This window comes from Musca autumnalis, unplaced genomic scaffold (genome assembly GCF_047663935.1).
Source record: "Musca autumnalis isolate F117 unplaced genomic scaffold, ASM4766393v1 scaffold_1, whole genome shotgun sequence".
NCBI classification, from domain to species: Eukaryota; Metazoa; Arthropoda; class Insecta; order Diptera; family Muscidae; genus Musca; species Musca autumnalis.
In genome coordinates, this window is record NW_027411644.1 from 220346459 (window position 1) to 220367340 (window position 20882).

The 20882-nt window shown below is 38.4% G+C and overlaps 1 protein-coding gene across 1 annotated transcript; it reads left to right on the forward strand.

Moving 5' to 3' along the window:
* Positions 1 to 4524: 4524 nt before the first annotated feature.
* On the forward strand, positions 4525 to 5720 carry LOC141390558 (alpha-tocopherol transfer protein-like). The gene is made up of 3 exons (XM_073963509.1): positions 4525 to 4814; positions 4871 to 5243; positions 5309 to 5720. The coding sequence occupies exons 1-3, from the start codon at positions 4525 to 4527 to the stop codon at positions 5561 to 5563; spliced, it is 918 nt and encodes a 305-aa protein (XP_073819610.1). The 3' UTR covers positions 5564 to 5720.
* Positions 5721 to 20882: the final 15162 nt, after the last annotated feature.

Here is a 20882-nt window from a genome sequence, read left to right on the forward strand (position 1 = left end):
TCTAGTCCGAATTCAGTCACACATTCCAAATTTCAGCGAAATCTACGTATATGGCGTGTTTGGTTGATGTACTTGCGGAAGTACTCAATTCAACGCTGATATTACTGTCATACAGAATTAGTTAGCCGCAACAAATTCAAATATTTGGATATTCATGGAACCGATCAGATCAAGTCAATAGAGAACAAATTCACAGGAAATAGAGAGAAATGGAAAAAGCGGGGGTGTGAAAAAAATGGAGATGTGCAGGAGCCAGGATGAAGTCTGAAAATTCTACCAAGAGGTAAAACATCAAACTGATGGTTTTGGTACCGGCAGATATAGACAGTGTACTCAGGATATGGAAATACCATTTTTCCAAACTGTAGGTATTCAGTACTAGCGAGGACGACGAATATACTACATATCCGACACCAGAAGACGGTATTGAGTGTACCGCCCGGCCAGGACGAGGTGAAGACAGCAATAATCCGGCTGAAAAAATGATAAAGCATCAGGAGCCGATGGTTTAACAGCCGAGCAGTTCAAAATCGGAGTCGGCACGCTGATAAGGTGTATTCATCAGCTAGTTTGCACCATCTAGCAGGAAGAACGAGTACCCGACGATTGGATCCTGAACATTCTGTGTCCCGTCCATTAGATAAAACTGTGTGCTCTAATTATAGGTTCATACATCTGCTCCCTATTGCTTATAAGGGATATTGTGCTAACGACTTAAGCCTATGGTCAAGGAAATAATTGGCCATACCAATGCGGCTTCAGAAGTGGCAAATAAACCACTGACCAGATATTTACTCAGCGGAAATCTAGGAAAGAACCAAGAGATGCAGAACGACTCCTAACATCTTTTTGTCGATTATAGAGCAGCCCCTTACGTTCAAAGGTATTCCAAGCATGTTGTAAAAAGTTATACGAGACGCAGATGTCAAAAGAATTGGAACAATATACATATACACACAGCCACATGTTACTTGCTTATGTCGACGACATTGACATCAGTTGGGCTATTTCAACAACAATTTCATTTGTTTGTTTTGTAGTTGTTACAAAAACAAATGAAATTTTAACAACTTTTCAATCGATAAAAGTAGCAGAATAGACCTAAAAGGGGTCGTTCGGTAAAGTAACTGATACCGTTGCAAAAGTCAAAAGCGAATCGGCTAAAGTCTGTCTGGCAGTAAACGGCGATAAAACCAAGTTGATGGTATCGACGCGTAATACGTCCACAACCGTACGCACGAACTTTGAATGTTGGTACCTACCATTTTGAGGTAGTAAAAGACTTCGTCTACTTTGGCAACCTCATAAGCACAACACACAACATCAGTTGTGAAGTAAGAAGAATAGTGTTGGCCAACAGATGTTACTTTAGGCTAATTTTAAGAACCTCGTCAAACAAAACTAACGCTCTACAAGACACTGAAACTACCACTGGCCCAGTCCGCGTTGTCGGTGAATATCGACGTTTTGTGAACCACGAACTGCATCGGCTATACAACGACGTCAGTACAGTTAAACGTATCGAGTTGCACTGATTGCGTTGGCTAGGCCATGTCTAGAGCGATGATGACCCCACTAAAAAGACGTTTTAATATGGCCCCATGGCTACGATATCCGGAATTGGCAAGACATAGCAACAAAACGAGAGCAATGGATATCTATTCTTATTTCGGCTTATGGGACAGACTAACAATTGCTTCTTTGTGTTAAATAAAAAGATTAAAAACTAAACCACATTCCGTCAAACAATTCTAATAATATGGTTCAGAAGCCTGGGTACTTGCCTAAGCAGTAAGAAAATTTCGTAAGAATGAGCGATATTGAACCCGCTAAAAAGGTGAATGAATACGGGCCGTATGGCGTTACACGCAAAACTGGACGATCAAGGATTTGATGGAGTATACAAGTGTTGGGTGAGTATCGAAAAACACAGTATTCCAAATTTGGAGAAATAGAGCAACAAAAAGAGAGGGAAGGAATCGCTTATTAGTTCGGATTATGGGACAACTTTTCTGTATAGGGCTAACTAAGTAAGAAGTAGTGGTCTTCAATGAAAAAAATCTACTTGTCTTCTATAAGATGAACTAGCGGTCTTCCATATGGTCTTCTATAAGACGAACTATTGGTTTTCTATAGCAAGAATTCCTAGTGGTCTTCTATAAGGTCTTCTTATTCTATACCTAGTGGTCTTCTATAAGAAGACCTAGTGGTCTTCTATAAGAAGACCTTGTGGTATTCTATAAGAAGACCTAGTGGTCTTCTATAAGAAGACCTAGTGGTCTTCTATAAGAAGACCTAGTGGTCTTCTATAAGAAGAACCTAGTAGTCTTCTATAAGATGACCTAGTGGCCTTCTATAAGAATACCTAGTTCCCTTCTATAAGAAGACCTAGTGGTCTTCTATAAGAAGACCTAGTGGTCTTCTATAAGAAGACCTAGTGGTCTTCTATAAGAAGACCTAGTGGTCTTCTATAAGAAGACCTAGTGGTCTTCTATAAGAAGACCTAGTGGTCTTCTATAAGAAGACCTAGTGGTCTTCTATAAGAAGATCAGTGGTCTTCTATAAGAAGACCTAGTGGTCTTCTACAAGGAGACCCAGTGGTCTTCTATAAGAAGACCTAGTAGTCTTCTATAAGAAGACCTAGTGGTCTTCTATAAGAAGACCTAGTGGTCTTCTATAAGAAGACCTAGTGGTCTTTTATAAGAAGACCTAGTTGTCTAGAAGACCTAGTAGTCTTCTATAAGATGACCTAGTTGTCTTCTATAAGAAGACCTAGTGGTCTTATATAAGAAGACCTAGTGGTCTTCTATAAGAAGACCTAGTGGTCTTCTATAAGAAGACCTAGTGGTCTTCTATAAGAAGACCTAGTGGTCTTCTATAAGAAGACCTAGTGGTTTTCTATAAGAAGACCTAGTGGCCTTCTTATTGTGTTGTTGTACTAGGAGAATCTTTGCCTCCTCATATAGATGGTCCACTGAAGACTTGAGGAGGCATCCTGTTGCGGTTCTCAGGGCGGCATTCTGACAAGTTTGAATCTCTTTCCAATGCGTATCAACTAAATTCGGGGACCAAGCTGGCGCCACATAGCTTACCACAAACCGACCTATCACGTTATATGTAGTCAACAAGGTTTCATTATCTGCACCGCAAGTGCTGCCGGCTAGGGACTTGAGAACCTTCTTTCTGTATTTCAGTTTGTCGCCGTCCATGTGGTGAACAGAGTGGCCGTAGTTTTAGTGGCGAATATCTGCATATTCTTCGCTTGGAAAAAGGTGGTAAGATCGGCTAAATAGGAGTTCAGTCTCTCACAGATGTCATCAGGGTAGGTACCTGACGCCAGGATCGTACAATCATTCGCAAACGTTACGATCTCAATTCTGTCTGGGGGGACAGAATACAGGAAAGGTAGAGGTTACACAGTTCCGGAGATATCACCCCACCTTGGGGAACTCCCTGTTTCACTCTACGGGGTTTCGACTTCTTGCTCCTGAATTCCACATACGACGAGGGATGTCTGCTCAATGTCCCCAAACAGCGTGTAGTGCCTGACAGTATCAAAGGCTTTTGGTAAGTCAAGCGCCACCGTTCTATCACACAGCTGATGATCGGCAACTAGATTGCTATTTCTGACACTGGGGAGGACTAAGGCCCCAAGGTTCTTTGCTTTGCGTAATATTTTTTAGCTTATAGCTTATTTTTCAACATCCAGTGACCATAGTTAAAATAGTTAGTAGGGGGATTTGTAAGTAGTTACGACTACCAAAAAGTACTATAAAAACCATTATTTAGTAAGGATTTTTTTGGCTGGGTTCTTATTTCCTTATAACCCATTTTACCTTCCATGTCGAAATTCACTACAGTATTTTTGGCAATAATCTTCAAGTGATTACATACAACAAACAGCGTGTAGTGCCTGACAGTATCAAAGGCTTTTGGTAAGTCAAGCGCCACCGTTTTATCACACAGCTGATGATCGGCAACTAGATTGCTATTTCTGACACTGGGGAGGACTAAGGCCCCAAGGTTCTTTGCTTTGCGTAATATTTTTTAGCTTATAGCTTATTTTTCAACATCCAGTGACCATAGTTAAAATAGTTAGTAGGGGGATTTGTAAGTAGTTACGACTACCAAAAAGTACTATAAAAACCATTATTTAGTAAGGATTTTTTTGGCTGGGTTCTTATTTCCTTATAACCCATTTTACCTTCCATGTCGAAATTCACTACAGTATTTTTGGCAATAATCTTGAAGTGATTACATAGGACATATATTCATACATATGTATGTCACCATAATGCATATTTCAAATATCGATAAAACGAGCCCCCAATCAGCAGCTTATCTCTTAACGGCCACATCAATTATCTGTGACTATCTGGAATTTACATGAATGCATTAGGAAGCTCTTCAAACAGATAAAGAAAGAAAGGCTAGTAAAACCCCATCCGATTCTTATCGTGGCACTTAGTTGAAAATAATTGTTCGTTTCGTTCGGAGGATACTCGTTACGGAAATAAACAGAATATGAGACCATTAACTCCAACATTGGCTGAAATAGCACAGCGTGATTTAAATGAAACTCCCGAACGTATACAACAGGATCTGCACATACTAAGGGAGTGGATAGGCAAACAACGTCATTTGCGGGCCCGTACAAGCGATGAATTTCTTATTGCCTTTTTACGAAGATGCCGTTATAGTTTGGAGGAAACTAAACGACGCATAGACAGATTCTTTAGTTTCTACAATGTGTTTCCCGAGGTCTATAGAAATCGTTGTATTTCGAGACGTATCTTTGATATCAATCGATTGGGGTATGGTGATATTTTACTTAACCTGGGATTAGTTAACATTCTTTGTCTTCTTCCAGTGTTCATTATTATCCAGAATTTCCCAAATGCTCCGATAAGTCGGCCATACTTATTGCACGTTTCGGTCAATTCGATCCCAATCGTTATAGTGCTAAAGAGATCTTTCAGTTCATCATGATGGCAATGGAAATAATCTCGCTGGAGAATGATTATGCCACTGTGGCGGGTGTCTCACAAATTCTAGATTTACAAAATATTCGATATGAACATTTGCAAAGATTTGATCGTACCATATTTCAGCGCTACTATATTTGGCTGCAGGAATGTTGCCCGCTGCGCATAAAAGAAGTCTATATTATTAATGCATCCAAGGAGATCCAAAGGTATCTCAATATGATGCTGATATTTTTAAAAAATCAAAAGTTACAACCGGTAAGAAGGACGACGGTATGGGATAAGTGTTTTGTTACTTTCATATTTCTTTGTACAATTTTCAGGTTCATGTCCTGAAGTCTATGGACGATTTATATTCCCACATACCTAAGTGTAATCTGCCAGAAGAGTATGGCGGTAGTAATGGCCACATTGCAGAATGCATTGCCTATATGGAAGATCTTTTACAAAATTATCGCAGGTACTTTGATGAGGATCCTCTGTACGGATGTTCCGAAGAATTGAGAAGTGGGGATATTGTTACCTACGAAGCGGAATTTGGTTTATATGGTACCTTCCGAATGTTGCCATTTGATTAACAGTCGTGAACATGTACCTATTTAAGTAAATAATAAAAAATTGTTTGTGTGTAATTCATGTGCACCGTGCTGCTCAAAACATTCTACACAAATCGATAAAGAATATTCCAATACGTCATCTCCCAAATTTTTATAACTCTGCCATGTACCGTTACGAAATTAGAGCAAAAACTATTTTGATGTAAGCGCCCTTTTTATTTTGTTTACATTTCTAGGTGACAGCGAAGTGTCGCTTACATCAAAATTCCACATTAACATACCATGTAGTTATTCGATTATATTACAAGAAATACGCTTTAATCTTATAATTGTTCGAATAAATACTTGCTATAAACGTAAGTTGCTTTGTTTTTAAATTGTAGATGTGAATTACACTAAAAATTATTTTTTTCAAACAAAATTCGTTTAATGCAACCGCCACTTTTTAATGTAATTATCTGATTGCGTGACAGCGAAAAGGATGTAAGCGACACAAATTACCGTTATATTGAAGATATTCCACAAATGATTTATTTTTTTTAGTAAATAGGATTTAGTAAGGCAACTATACCAAAATTTAATAAAAAATTTTGGTTAGATCAAAAGTTATTCAATAAAAACAGTCTCCTGTAAAATTTGCTTTTTGTCGCTTACACCTTTTTCGCGGGAAGGGCTCGATTTAAAAGTTTTGAAAAATAGTTATTATTTGATGTTTTACTCATTAATAGAATTTTCAGGCTCCTGTACATCTCAATTTTTCGCACTCTCGCTTTTTCTCACTTTCTCATGCGGAAAAGATGTTTTTCTTCTCTCCCTTTTCCCGATACATCCCTCGTGCGCTACGAGTTGCTACTGATTGTAGAGTAGCCCTATTTGCCGCATTCTTCTCTTCGGTAGCAGCACTGCACTCCTGGTCATACTACGGATTCCTTGGCCTCTGGTATGCAAGAATCGATTATGAGGCTGTTTGCATGTACATCTCAATTTTTCGCACTCTCGCTTTTTCTCACTTTCTCATGCGGAAAAGATGTTTTTCTTCTCTCCCTTTTCCCGATACATCCCTCGTGCGCTACGAGTTGCTACTGATTGTAGAGTAGCCCTATTTGCCGCATTCTTCTCTTCGGTAGCAGCACTGCACTCCTGGTCATACTACGGATTCCTTGGCCTCTGGTATGCAAGAATCGATTATGAGGCTGTTTGCATGTAGTGGGCAATACTTTGCAACTGCACTGTGGGGCCAAAGTTAGGGTTTTAGGGCAAAAAGTCACAGGGGCAAGCTAGACCTACAAAATTTCGTGCAGATATTTATAGTCGGCCTAGAAACGAATCTGCTAAATTTGGTTGATACCGGTTCATATATAGATATAGTTCTCACATACATATATGTTCGTCCGATTTCATGTAATTGATGGACCAAACAAGCAAATTCTGTCCAATTATGATGAAATGTGGACAATGCTACCGAATTCTGACTAGAAAAAAGTTTGGCAAGTTATACTGAAATCGGTGCAGATTTGGATATAGCTCCCATATATATTCGCCCATTTTGAAGTATTCGGTGCGCCAAATACGCAAATTCTGGCTCATTTTGATGTAAATTGGAAAATGTCGCGGAATTCGAAAAATAAATAAGTTTGCCAAGTTATATCTAAAACGGTCCAGATTTGAATATATCGCCCATATACATTTTTCATTCGATTTGAGGTTTATTGTACACTAAATTCGTAAAATAAGTCCGATCCGGATTAAATTCGGTACTTCTGGCCGAAATCAGCCAAGAGTAGAGTCGGTCAAGTTTTGTTATATTCAGTTCAGAGTTAACTATAGCCCCCTTATATATTTTTATTAAAAAATACCTAAATTGTTTAATTACGACTGAATGCCAGAAATAAACCGAATGAAAATTATGACATCTTAGACAGCTTGGCATGTCGCCGTGGGCCGTTGCAAGACTGTATTTTTTGTTTTTTTTGGGAGATTTGAAAGTGTAAAGAATATAATTCCGTTCTTACTTGATTTCGATCACTGACTTGAAAAATTGATTTTTTGCCTCAAAAACTTGTCATTGGCCACATCTTTCATTAAGCAATTGGACTAGTTGAGTGGAATATGCTGTGGATATCTGTTGTGTTTGCAGCTTATCAATGTCCAACTTCCATGTTGTGTTTGTTCGTAATTTATCATCGCTATGATCGCTCCTCATAATGATTGTATATTATGGAGATGTTACATTATGAAGATTTAATTTTCCGACTTTTGGACTAAAGATATTCTCCTTTCCAATTTTATTGCAGGAGTAGTACCAATTTCAGTTATTCCGGCTAAATAAAAATACCGAGAACTGTGAGGGTCCTCCTATGGGGAGCAATACCGAAAAATTTCAGGTGGAAAGTTTTATATCACCAACAGAGACTAAATATTAAATTTCAGCCGTTTTAATGGGATATTGATGGCACAACCATCAAAATACCGAAAAATCGGGAAGTACGCTTCTATGAGGGTTATTTGAAAACATGGACTTATACTGATCATTCTCTTCTGCAATATTTTATACCACTATGGAAGACTAAATACCAAATTTCAGAATACCGAAAACCGATAGGTACGATTCTATGGGATCTATGTGAGGCCACAACTTTCAAAATACCGAAAATCGGGAAGTACCTTTCTGTGGGGGCTATCTGAGGACCTCGACCTATACCGAAAATTTTCAGGTGGAAAGTTGAATACCCGCAGCTCAAATCTTCTACCAAAGTTCGGCCATGTTGGGCCACAACCTTCAAAGGCGAGTACCTATATCAATAACTTTTAGGTGGAAAGCTTCGTACTTCCGACGAAGACTAAATACCAAATTAAATACCTGTAGGATATTGAGGTCACAACATTCAAAATACCGAAAACCGGGAGGTACCCTTCTATGGGGGCTATATGAAGGCGTAGACTTATAACCACAAATTTCAAGTGGAATGTTTTATAACCTCAACGAAGACTAAGTACCAAATTTCAGCCATTTCGGTGGGATATTGAGACCACAACCTTCAAAATACCGAAAATTGAGAGGTACCCTTCTATGGGGGCTATATAAAGACATGGGCCTATACCGACAAATTTTAGGTGGAAAGTTTTATACCCCAACGAAGACTACATAAAAGACACAACCTATGAAGGCGTAGGCCTACACCCACAAATTTCAGGTGGAATGTTTTATAGCCTCAACGAACACTAAGTACCAAATTTCAACCCATCCCAGGAGGGAAGGGAAACTTCTCTCATATCAATGAGTGCACTCCGATTCATATAAGCTCAATGATATGGGACCTACTGTTTATCGCCGAGTCCGAACGGCGTGTCTTCAGACGCCAAGGCTGAAATACTCAGCAAATGTCGCCAACATTAGTGAGGGGTGTTTTATTACCGTTGAAAAATGTTTCATGTTGCCGGTCCGGGGAACCGAACCCACGACCTTCAGCGTGCAAGGCGGGTGTGTATTACATTGCACCACAGTGGCACCCAACCCAACGAAACTAAATACCAAATTTCAGCCATTTCAGTGTTATAATGAGGCTAAATCCTTCAGAATACCGAAAATCGGGAGGTACCGTTCTATGTGGGCTATATCAAAACGTGGACTTGTGCTGACAAATTTCTGGGTGAAAGTTTTGTAGCCCAAAGGAGGATAAAATACAAAATGTTAGCCATTTTGGTAGCATAATATAGCAAAAACCTGTAAAATACCGAAAATCGGGAGATGCCATCCATGGGGGCTATATCAAAACGTGGACATTTTTTTGATAGAAATGTTTCTTAACCTCTAGAAGCACAAAATACCAAACTATAACCGATTATATGATGAAATGTGACTAAAGGCGAGAACACAATTTAACGAAGGCGAAACATGCATGTCACATAGTGGTGGGTGTGTGGGTTCGAGTCGTCGGCTTTCCTTTTTCACTTGCATTATAGATCATACAGCTAGATTAAACAAATTAAAAAATAATACTAAACATGATCTTCGCCTAAAAAGGCAAAATTTTCAAATAAACAATGGATTTTTGTTGCTTATTTTTCGCATCGCTTCAAAGCGCAAGAAGGAAATTGTACTGTTTTCAATACGACAGACCACAGCGAAGCGAGGCTTCAGGCCACAAAGTTGAAAATTGTTGAACTTTTGAATTCTTCGCCTGGCTTCATTTGTTACATTTCGTTTCGACATTGAATTTGATATAATCACGTATTCAATCTGAAATATAGAACTTGGCTGTAATTTTTATGTTCGGTACTAATGTACGAACAATTCATATTAAAAATTGAATTTTATCGAAAATTGAATTTATATCGAAATAATTGTTTATAGCGCCCATGAATTTTACGCTTCAATGTGTGATACCAAGAAATAAGCGGCCTAGTGAAGAAATAAGCTAAGCTGCTAAGAGCTGACTATGTTCTCACCGTAATACATTCAAGATATCTTAAAGTGACGCGTACTATATATGTGGCGTTATATGGGGACTATACTATATACTAAACGTGTACCTATATAAAAAATTTTTGGTAGAAATGTTTTTTAGCCTCTGGAGACACAAAATTTCTAATTACAACCAATTCGGTGGTCAAATGGGATAAATATGTTAAGAAGTTCTTAAAACGACGACGCGTTACGCCTCACTTTGTATGGAGGCTATACCAAAACGTGGACCTACATAGCCCGTTTTGAATACCAAAAGTCCTACGAACATACAATAGATTTTACCAAAATGTTATCCATCTACTTCAACCCTAGCTAGAGTGATTTCCACATGGCTATATCGATTTAGAATTGCACGCTGAATAAAATATATATAGTTTGTAGGGTCGGGTGCAAAAAAACTGTTTTTGAAAATTTTAGCTTTTATGCGAATTATGGCAAGTCTTTCGTCCACCGGGGTGAAACCTGAGACCAGATATTTTATTCTCCGACAAGCTAGATAGCCTATAAGCTTTATGTCATGACAGCTATAACACTGTGCAACATTTTTAGGGTGATCTTGTGCAAACAATTCGAACTGAGGATTTTTTGAAAGTTCAGACCCAAACGACAAGAAAGCCTAGTTGGGTTTTGTTGTGTCAGATCCAGGTCGGATTTTATGGCCCCATCTAAACATGGTTAAATATTGAGTTTTTAAAGAAATTCGGGGCTATATCTCCGAAACCAATGCGAATCTTCTTCTGACCTCTAAAGCAAATTTGTAGACAAGGACAAGAGTAAAATATTTAAAATATTTGGAGAAATAATGAACTCGAGAGACTACATTTATTCCCTCAAATTTCAAAATATATGCAAAAATACCACAGTTTTTATACATTTCGCACCGTATCTCCAAAACCGTTAATTTTTTCTGAATATTTTATTTTGGAAAAATATTCCCTGGAATGTAATACACAATACACATGTCATTGTTGTAAAATGCCTCTATCCCGTTGTTTTCAGTACATTTTTCAACGACGATTTAATAAAAATTTCAATAATGTAGTGAAATCCGAAATGCGAGAATAAACTGTTGGTGTGAACTGTGTTTGAAATACGTGTTGTAAAAGATATGATGGAAAATACCGCTGAAACAACATGAAGTAAGCATTTTAGAGTTTCATAATGTTCTAAAGAATTGTTGAGAACTTTATTTGGAAGATTTTTGCAAAAGGTTACTTGGTTCAACTCCCAATAGTTTAGCCGATACCGACCAGAATTTCAGCAATTATGTAAAATTTTCTATATTTTATAGATTTTGATGCCCTAGATGGAGTTTTTCTTATGTGGTCTCTTCAAAAGATAAGGTCTACTAGTTTAGAGCTACAATATTGCTAAAGACAGCAAGACCAAATTCCTATTCGTTTCTGAGATAAAGGCCTGATAAATGCAAAAAAGTGTAGATTTAGCCCGGTTTAGATGAGGCCATCAAATCCGAACTGGATCTGACAGGACAAAACCCAACTAGGGTTTTTGTAGTCTAAATATGTACTTTCAAAAAATCCATACTAGAAGTTGTTTGCATTTTCAGTGTTGCACAGTGTAATACAATGCGTCACCATTCGGTGTTGTTGTGACGCCTTTCTCAATCCATCGGATTTCCTATATGGCATTAATATCGGCTTGTATTTTTCAGGTACATCTGTCAATGCGTAAACTGCACCTTCTCATGGTCCTTAAAACGTTTGCGGGGGTCGTAAACTTTAGGGGGTTTTTTGTACTAGCACAACGCCCAACCCAAGTTTTTAATCTTTTTCTGGGTGAATTTGCGGCAAATGTTACCACACTACTTTTAACGGGTGTTAAAGACAGCTCCCCATGTGACACCAAGGTGAGGTCAGTGGCCACTTGAAATGAAAGAGGGACCAAGTTAAGTCCTGGGCTTTGTCATGTTAAAGCCGCTCGGGGCCGTTGCTTCATATTTTGCATCCCCTAAGACATCCCAAGACGGGTCCGAATATCAGTTCCGAATATACCCTAGTCCTCGCGGACCCTATTACGACGGTATAATTTTCCTTAGAACAAGTAAGAAGTATCAGCCAATTGTGCAGAACATGTTACCAAAAATTTAAAAATGACCAGACGACTTCTTTTACTACACTCTTGCCGAAGTTTATGTGGGACGTACCCGAAAGAGTGGTCCTATGTAGTCAATAGTCGCACATAATTCGAGTCTGTAGGAAAAAATACGATGTTCAATGTTTGGACAATATCGGGTTTCCCTTCGAAGGTTATCTTACGTACTACCCAAACGTTTTGCAAAAAAATTCAAAACGATCAGAGACGAGCTACTAAAGTGCACATTTCCTAAATTTTGTGTGGGTGGATCCCGAAGGACGTGATCAATATAGTCCATACTCCGACCTGTTACATGACTAGATGAAATAATACCATGTGCAAGTTTTGACCAAATCAGAATCTCCTTGCGAGATTAATCTTGCGGATTTGCCATTTTAGTTGGTGCCGCCAAGGTTTCTTGGAGCTTATACAAAAGAAATTGTACCGTCGTAAAGGAAGCTGCGAGGACAACCTGCTGAAACAATTTCAAAACAATCCGAAAGGAACACTTAAACTTTACTTTACCCGAATTTTGTGTAGAAGGTACCGGAAGTGGACCGTTATAGTCCGTATTGGAAGACGATCTATATCTCAAAGGAATATTACGACGTGCAAAGTTTGGACCAAAACGATTGCACCCTTCGAGAGGCATCGTCCCATCTTCGAACTTAAACTAAGCTTGGACAAAATATTACGATACCCAATGTTTGGTTCGAATCGGTTGATCCGTTCAAGAGCTATCGTGCGCACCATCCAGACAGACAGACGGATGGACATGGCTTAATCAATACTAAATTGGCTGAAACGAATTTCGTTCAAACATACTTGGGGTCTAAAACCGTTATTTCGATGAGGCCCATTTTGGTCGTATAAAAAACATATGGCCACCAACTAAAATGAATAGTGCGCAACATAACACTAGAAGAGAGTATTTACCTGATTTGGTTCAAACATTACGCTTCGTAATAGTTCTTCTTGGTGATGTAGATGATGAGCTAACATGTGCAGCGCGTTCACCCATAAGAACGTTAAAAACTTGGACTTGGACGTCGGGTTAGTAACCCTCCCCTAGAAAAAACAGCCTACTATGAAAAAACGAATGAAAAGAAAAACAAACCCCTCTTAAGTTGACGAACCCCGCAAACGTTTTAAAGACAATGATCCGCGAATCTGCACCTGGAATGTTCGCACTCTTTATAGAGAAGGTGCAGTTTACGCATTGGTAGATGTAACTGAAAAGTACAAGGCCGACATTACTGCCATACGGGAAATATGATGGAACAGGAAAGGCATCACAACAACACCTAAAGGTGACCACTGTATTATAGCTGCCATGACACAAATCATTAAGTTGGTTGCGGATTTGTAGTTGGTGGGAGGTTAAAACATCTGGTCTCCAGTTTCACCCCAGTGAGTAAAAGACTCGCTGCAATTCAATTAAAAGAAAAATTAGTCAACATCAGCTTTCTATGAGCTCCCACTGAAGACAAGGACGAACATACCAAAGATAGAAGAAACTTATGACCGTTGCCCTGCCCATGACATTAAAATTATACTAGGCGATTTTAATGCCAATTTTGGAAAGGAGAATATCTTTGGCCCAACAGTCGGGAAATTCAGTCTCCACAGTGAAACATGTGACAATTATATGAGGCTGATTGACTTTGCAGCTCCGAAGAGTTTTGTACCAAAAGAGGGTTTCAGGCAAGGAGACATCCTTTCGTGTGATCTCTTCAACATCCTGCTAGAAAAGGTTATACGAGAGGCAAACGTCAAAAGAAGTGGCACAATCTATACCAATACCCACATGTTACTTGATGATATAGACATCATGGGACGATCATTAAATAAAGTAACCGATACCTTTATGAAGGTCGAAGGAGAATCTGCTAAAGAGGGTCTGGTGGTAAACGGCGAGAAGACCAAGTTGATGGTGTCGTCGCGCAATGCCTCTATTGAGATCGGACCAACTGTTGAAGTTGGTTCCTATAATTTTAAGGTAGTAAAAGACTTCGTATACCTCGGTACCGCCGTAAACACAACAAACGACATCAGTAGTGTTGTCGCCACTACCAAAATCATCAAAAGATTAGTTAATCTGGCAACATTTTAATTATGTACTAAATTTAATCTATTACTAAAATTAAGTTAACGAAGTTCTTAAATGTCAAAAAGCATCTCAATAATTCGCCATTTCATTTTAAAAATCATTTTGTTTGAAACTAGCGTGGTGATCAAAGTTCAATTTTTGTGTTAAGAAGCTAGTGGTCTCTATACCATAAAGTATGTTTTAATTTTGTGTAATTTTATGTCAGATTCTAAGTATTTGTTTTTTGTTCTATAGGAATTTTAATATAAGTACATTTGTCAATAAACCTCTTTGTTTTGGAACCGAGTGTACTTTATTCAAAATCCGAGAAACCACTAGGCCGGCCGATTAGCCCTAACATTTTTAAAATTCTTTATGAGCACTTCTTTGGACACCTAAAAGCGCTACAAATATCCCTGCCTATCGCAGTAAGTACAAAATGCAGTCACACACAACCGATAGTGAACGACAAAATGAAGGTCAACAACAAACTTGTAACATTTGTTCTAATCCCCCTGACGAAAATATGATATCATGCGGTAATTGTCATAAAGTAATTCACATGCAATGTGTTGAGAATCCAGTTACAACCAATTATACATGCGAAAGTTGTGTTGCCAACAGGCCCCATTCGCCGCAACATAGCATTTGCAGTCGACGTTCTGACGCCTCGAATACATCACAATCCAAAAGGATTCAATTACAGCTTCAGCGACTCGAAGAGGAACGCAATATTAACTTGGCATATGTATCCCAAAAATATAAACTTCTTGATGAAGCTGAAGTTCTTTCAGATACGTCTTCCAACACAACTGAATCCATTTTAAAGTGGCTAAATGATGTCCCTTCTTCCCCAACATCTCAACCATGCCAAACCCAAAATATCTCCGTTGCTGTTCAACCACGTAGCTTACCAGAACCCCTACCGCTTCACACACAAGTTTCAACATTAAATTTGTCAGAACCAGAAAACCAACCGCCAAATTATTCAATGCAAGAAATCAACCAAGAATCCCAACATGTCAATTCACAGAATAAAACAAATTCAAACAATCGGCAAGCCAATTGCTTACCCGACGGATCTTTTAATGTAACTTCAAGAACTATTTATGAAAGCTCTACAAATAACAACAATACAACCAGAATGTGTTATCATATTGATGAAGAACCATCCAGCGTACCACCAGTGATCTTTAAATCTGCCAAGAATTCTATGTCTGCCGCTGTACCAAATTGTCGTGCGGAAGGGCCCACCAATAGTGGGAATAGTCATGGAATGCAGCGAAAGATCGGTAATATGCCAAACTCTAGCTTACCTTTTTCATCTTCCCAAATAGGAATAATGAATAATGTAGCCCCGCAACCATACACAAATCAATCTGGATTACAAAATTCACAAAATTATGGTTATCATCTTTATAACCATTTGCAGGAACCAATAAGAAATGCGGCCAATACAATGCCCAATATGTCTTCTACGCGTTACTCAGCTCCATCTTATTCTCACGAACCTGGTATACTAAATTCAAGTCAAGTACATGCCAGGCAATCCATCCCAAAGGAACTGCCCATCTTCGCTGGAAACCCTGAAGACTGGCCTGTATTTTACTCCAACTTTGAATGGTCCACAACCGCTTGTGCTTTTAACAATGCCGAAAATCTTGTTCGCCTTCAAAGAGCTTTAAAAGGCGATGCTTTGAAAAGCGTACAACAAATGTTGGTTCACCCAGAAAACGTACCAGCTGTTATGCAAATTTTACACATGCTATTTGGACAGCCTGAAAAAATAATAAATTCAATAAAAACAAAGATTAAATCAGCGCCAAAAGTGCATGAAAACAATCTCCAAACTCTTACCTCATTTGCCGTGCACGTGCGGAGTTTAGTTGCCACCATTCTAGCAAGCAACCTTGCTGACGAAATCAACAATTCCTCCCTTCTTCAAGAACTGTTGCAAAAGTTACCGTCATCGTATCAAATGAAATGGGCAAACGAAAAAAGTCATATGATGAACAACAACATAAAACCAAATTTGTACGAATTTGACAAGTGGATCTTTGATATTGGCGTCACAGCAAGCAGTATAACAGTTGAGTACTCAACTAATAAGAGCGAATATGACAAACCCAAAACAAGTAAGAGCATTTTTGTTCACACTCCGAAAGAGTACCACAATTGCATTGTGTGTAACAACAACACATGTAGATCTCTTGCTACTTGCAATAAATATCTCACACTAGAACGTGGGGAGAAATGGAATGTGGTGAGAAAAAATAACCTCTGCAAATTTTGCCTATGTAAACATAGAGATGAGTGCAAACGTAGAAAGAAGTGTGGAGTTGATGACTGCGAATATTTTCACCATCCCTCATTACATCGGTATAATGAAGAAACGTCAAAAACAAATTTAAACAACGTGGAAGGTGCAGAAGTAATAAATTCACACAATACCGATGTGAGTGAAATTTTATTTAAAATTGTGCCGATTAAAGTGTACGGAAAAAATAAAATAGTCCAAACATTTGCTTTCCTTGATGAAGGATCATCAATTAGTTTAATGGATGAATCATTGCGACAACAATTAGAAATGGAAGGCATCCAAAACCCTTTGTGTTTACGTTGGACGGGAGGTATAGAACGCAACGAAAGAAAGTCACAGAAATTAAATATAAGCATTTCAGGTGGTGACAAGAATCCAGTAAATATAACTGTGTGTACCGTGACTTCTATAAATTTACCAGTACAGTCTTTGGATTATAACAAGTTGTGCCAAAAATATCATCACCTTCGTAACCTGCCAGTGGAAAGTTATCAAAATGCGGCACCAAAAATACTTATTGGATTAAACCACTTTGACATAGGCGTATCAAGCAAAATAAGAGAAGGTCGCCCATCAGAACCTGTAGCTGTGTACACAAAACTTGGATGGATAGTCTACGGAATTGTAGCTGCCACAGACTCAAGTAAGCATTTTAATTTTCATACTTGTGATTGTTCTTCGGTGTATGATGACAGGCTAGAAGAATTGATTAAGCATTTTTATGCATTAGAAAGTATTGGCATCAGTTTAAGTGACCCAATCATAGCTGAGGATGAGAAAAGAGCTCTCGATTTACTAAAAATGTACACAAAACAAAAAGAAAATTTTCATTATGAAGTTCCACTATTGTGGAGGACTGATTCCACTCAATTGCCTGATAGTTACCAAATGGCTTTAAAGAGGCTACATTGTTTAGAAAGAAAATTACTGGACAATTCGGAACTAAAGGGCATTTTTGAAAGTACCATCTCAAAATATTTGTCTAAAGGCTATATCAGAAAATTAAATGCGAATGAAGTTAATAGTGTTGATGGGAAGGTTTGGTACCTCCCAATATTTGCTGTATTTAACAGAAATAAACCAGGAAAATCTAGGGTGGTTTGGGATGCAGCTGCAAAATCGTGTGGTGTGTCTTTGAATTCATTCATTCTCAAAGGACCTGACCTATTAGTACCTTTGCCATCAATCCTTTTTAAATTCCGCCAAAAATCTGTCGCTATTTGTGGAGACATCGAGGAGATGTTCCATCAGATTTTCATAAGGCGGGAAGATTGCGACGTACAACGATTTTTATGGCGTGATTGTATCCAATCGAAAGATCCTGATGTGTATGTTATGGACGTAATGATTTTTGGAGCTACTTGCGCTCCTAGTATTTCTCAGTACATCAAAAATATAAACGCTGAAAAATTCAAAGAAACTTTTCCAGATGCAGTTAAATCAATAACAGAAAATCATTACGTTGACGATCTCCTTGATTCTGTGGACACAGTAGATCAGGCTATAAAACTTGTATCAGATATTTCATTTATTCACCACAAGGGTGGATTTCATATGCGTAATTGGGTTTCCAATAGTGCTTCAGTGATGGAAGCAGTCCCAGACATAAGCCAATCTGATGAAATAAAATGTTTGAATTCTAAAGAGGAAAATTCTGTCGAAAAAGTTTTAGGAGTCTTCTGGGATCATAAAAAAGATCATATAACTTTCAAAATTGCAAAATGGTTAATGGAAAGTGATGCGTTATCTTCTGACAGAATACCAACTAAAAGGGAGATATTGCGTTTGATTATGTCGATTTATGACCCTCTAGGTTTAATAGGGCATATCATAATGTACGTTAAGATACTTATGCAGGATGTGTGGCGTTCAAAAATAAGTTGGGATGAGCAAATTCCTTACGAACTACATAACAAATGGCGGCTCTGGGTACAAGCTTTGCCTAACATCCAGAATATAGAAATTCCAAGATGTTATTTACGGCACTTAAAAAATTATGAGGGATTAAATGTTCAACTTCATACTTTTGTGGACGCGAGCAAAGATGGATATGCTGCTGTGTGTTATTTTAGATTCGAAAATGACAATAAAGTTATATGCTCCCTCATTGGGTCCAAAAGCAGAGTAGCACCAATGAAAATAACGTCAATTCCACGTCTTGAATTAATGGGTGCCCTAATAGGAGCACGATTTGCAAAATACATTTGCGAAAACCATAGTATAAACATCTCAAAGAAATTTTATTGGTCTGATTCGAAAACCGTTTTAAGTTGGATCAATTCGGATCATCGAAAATACCACCAATTTGTGGCCTTTCGTATCACTGAGATTCTAGATCTTTCTTCTATGAAAGACTGGAGATATATTCCTAGCAGACTTAACGTCGCTGATGATGCCACCAAAGGAGCAAAAACACCTGCTATTGACAACACATGTAGGTGGCTCCAAGGACCTGATTTCCTTTTGAAAAAAGAGCATGAGTGGCCTAAAACTGAATTAATTCCAGAGTCAACGGAAGAAACCGTGCACAAACTATTTATGGTTAGGAAATTTGAACCATTGATTGACGTGAATAGGTTTTCTAAATGGAGCCGGTTATTGCGAACAACAGCCTTCGTTTTACGTTTTATACGTCGTTGCCGTCAAACGTTTTTGAAGAACTATGAGTTTACTCAGGAAGAGCTAAGAGAAGCCGAGGAGTTGTTATACAAACAAGCTCAGCAAGAGGGGTATGCGATGGAGATTTCCTGCGTTCAATCTAATGTGTCTATTCCCAAAACCAGTGATATCTTCACCAAAACACCATATTTAGAAAATTCAGTTCTTCGTGTACTCGGTAGAATAGACAATGCGGATGTAGAACGGGATCAAAAGAGACCTATAATCTTGCCAAGAAAGAACAGAATTACGTACTTAATTATGATGCATTATCATGAAAAATACCATCACTGTTGCCACGAAACTGCAGTTAATGAAATAAGGCAAAAGTTTGCCATTTCTCGTTTACGTACAACATTCAAGTTTATTGTAAGATCTTGTCAGCTATGTAAAGTGAAAAAGGCGTCTCCAAATGCCCCACAAATGGCCATATTGCCTCGAGCCCGCCTTGCGAAAAACATGGCCCCATTTACGTTTACAGGAGTGGACTTTTTTGGACCGATTATGGTTACGGTGAACCGTCATAAGGAGAAGAGGTACGGCTGTATTTTCACCTGCTTAACTATTAGAGCTGTGCATATTGAAATAGCCCACTCATTAACAACAAGTTCATGCATCTTAGCCATAAGGAATTTTATGGCTCGGCGAGGAATACCTCGGGAATTTTATAGCGACAACGGAACAAATTTTGTGGGTTCGGAAAGGGAGTTGCGCGAAGCTTTGGAAGATGTTGATAGAAACGAATTGATACGAAAATTTACATCAACAACTACAAAATGGATTTTCAACCCTCCAGCCTCACCCCACATGGGAGGTGCATGGGAGCGTTTGGTTCGCTCAATCAAAACAATACTCTATAATATTATGCCTTCGAGGTCTCCAAGCGATGAGCTTCTAGTCGGAATGTTACTAGAAGTTGAAAATATCATAAATTCGAGGCCCTTAGCATACGTGCCTCTAGATGAGGATACGGAAGAAGCTTTAACTCCTAACCATTTCCTCTTAGGAAGTTCTAGCGGGTTAAAGCCAATGACAAAATGTGAAGACAGCGGTATAATATTGAAACAAAGCTGGCTCATTTCACAACAATATGCGAACATATTTTGGAAGAAGTGGGTGGCTGAGTATTTGCCATCATTGACTTGCAGAACCAAATGGTTTGAGAAATCAAAACCTATAAGTCAGGGGGATTTAGTAATAATTGTCGATCCTTCATTACCGCGAAATGTGTGGCTGCGAGGAAGAGTCCTTGAAACCAGATTGGCAAGGGACGGACAAGTAAGAAGCGCCAGAGTGCTGACGCAAACTGGAATTCTCGAGAGACCTGTGGCTAAGTTAGCAGTTTTGGAAGTTGCTTCAAGAGAAGAGTCTGCCGTCGAAAAATGTTCTCGCCATACTGAGGGGGGAATGTTGTCGCCACTACCAAAATCATCAAAAGATTAGTTAATCTGGCAACATTTTAATTATGTACTAAATTTAATCTATTACTAAAATTAAGTTAACGAAGTTCTTAAATGTCAAAAAACATCTCAATAATTCGCCATTTCATTTTAAAAATCATTTTGTTTGAAACTAGCGTGGTGATCAAAGTTCAATTTTTGTGTTAAGAAGCTAGTGGTCTCTATACCATAAAGTATGTTTTAATTTTGTGTAATTTTATGTCAGATTCTAAGTATTTGTTTTTTGTTCTATAGGAATTTTAATATAAGTA

Coding starts and splice junctions, on each gene's coding strand:
- LOC141390558 (XM_073963509.1), top strand. CDS start 4,525: ATGAGACCATTAACTCCAACATTGGCTGAAATAGCACAGCGTGATTTA. Junction 4,815..4,870: donor TTTGATATCAATCGATTGGG/GTATGGTGATAT, acceptor GTCTTCTTCCAG/TGTTCATTATTATCCAGAAT. Junction 5,244..5,308: donor AAAATCAAAAGTTACAACCG/GTAAGAAGGACG, acceptor TACAATTTTCAG/GTTCATGTCCTGAAGTCTAT.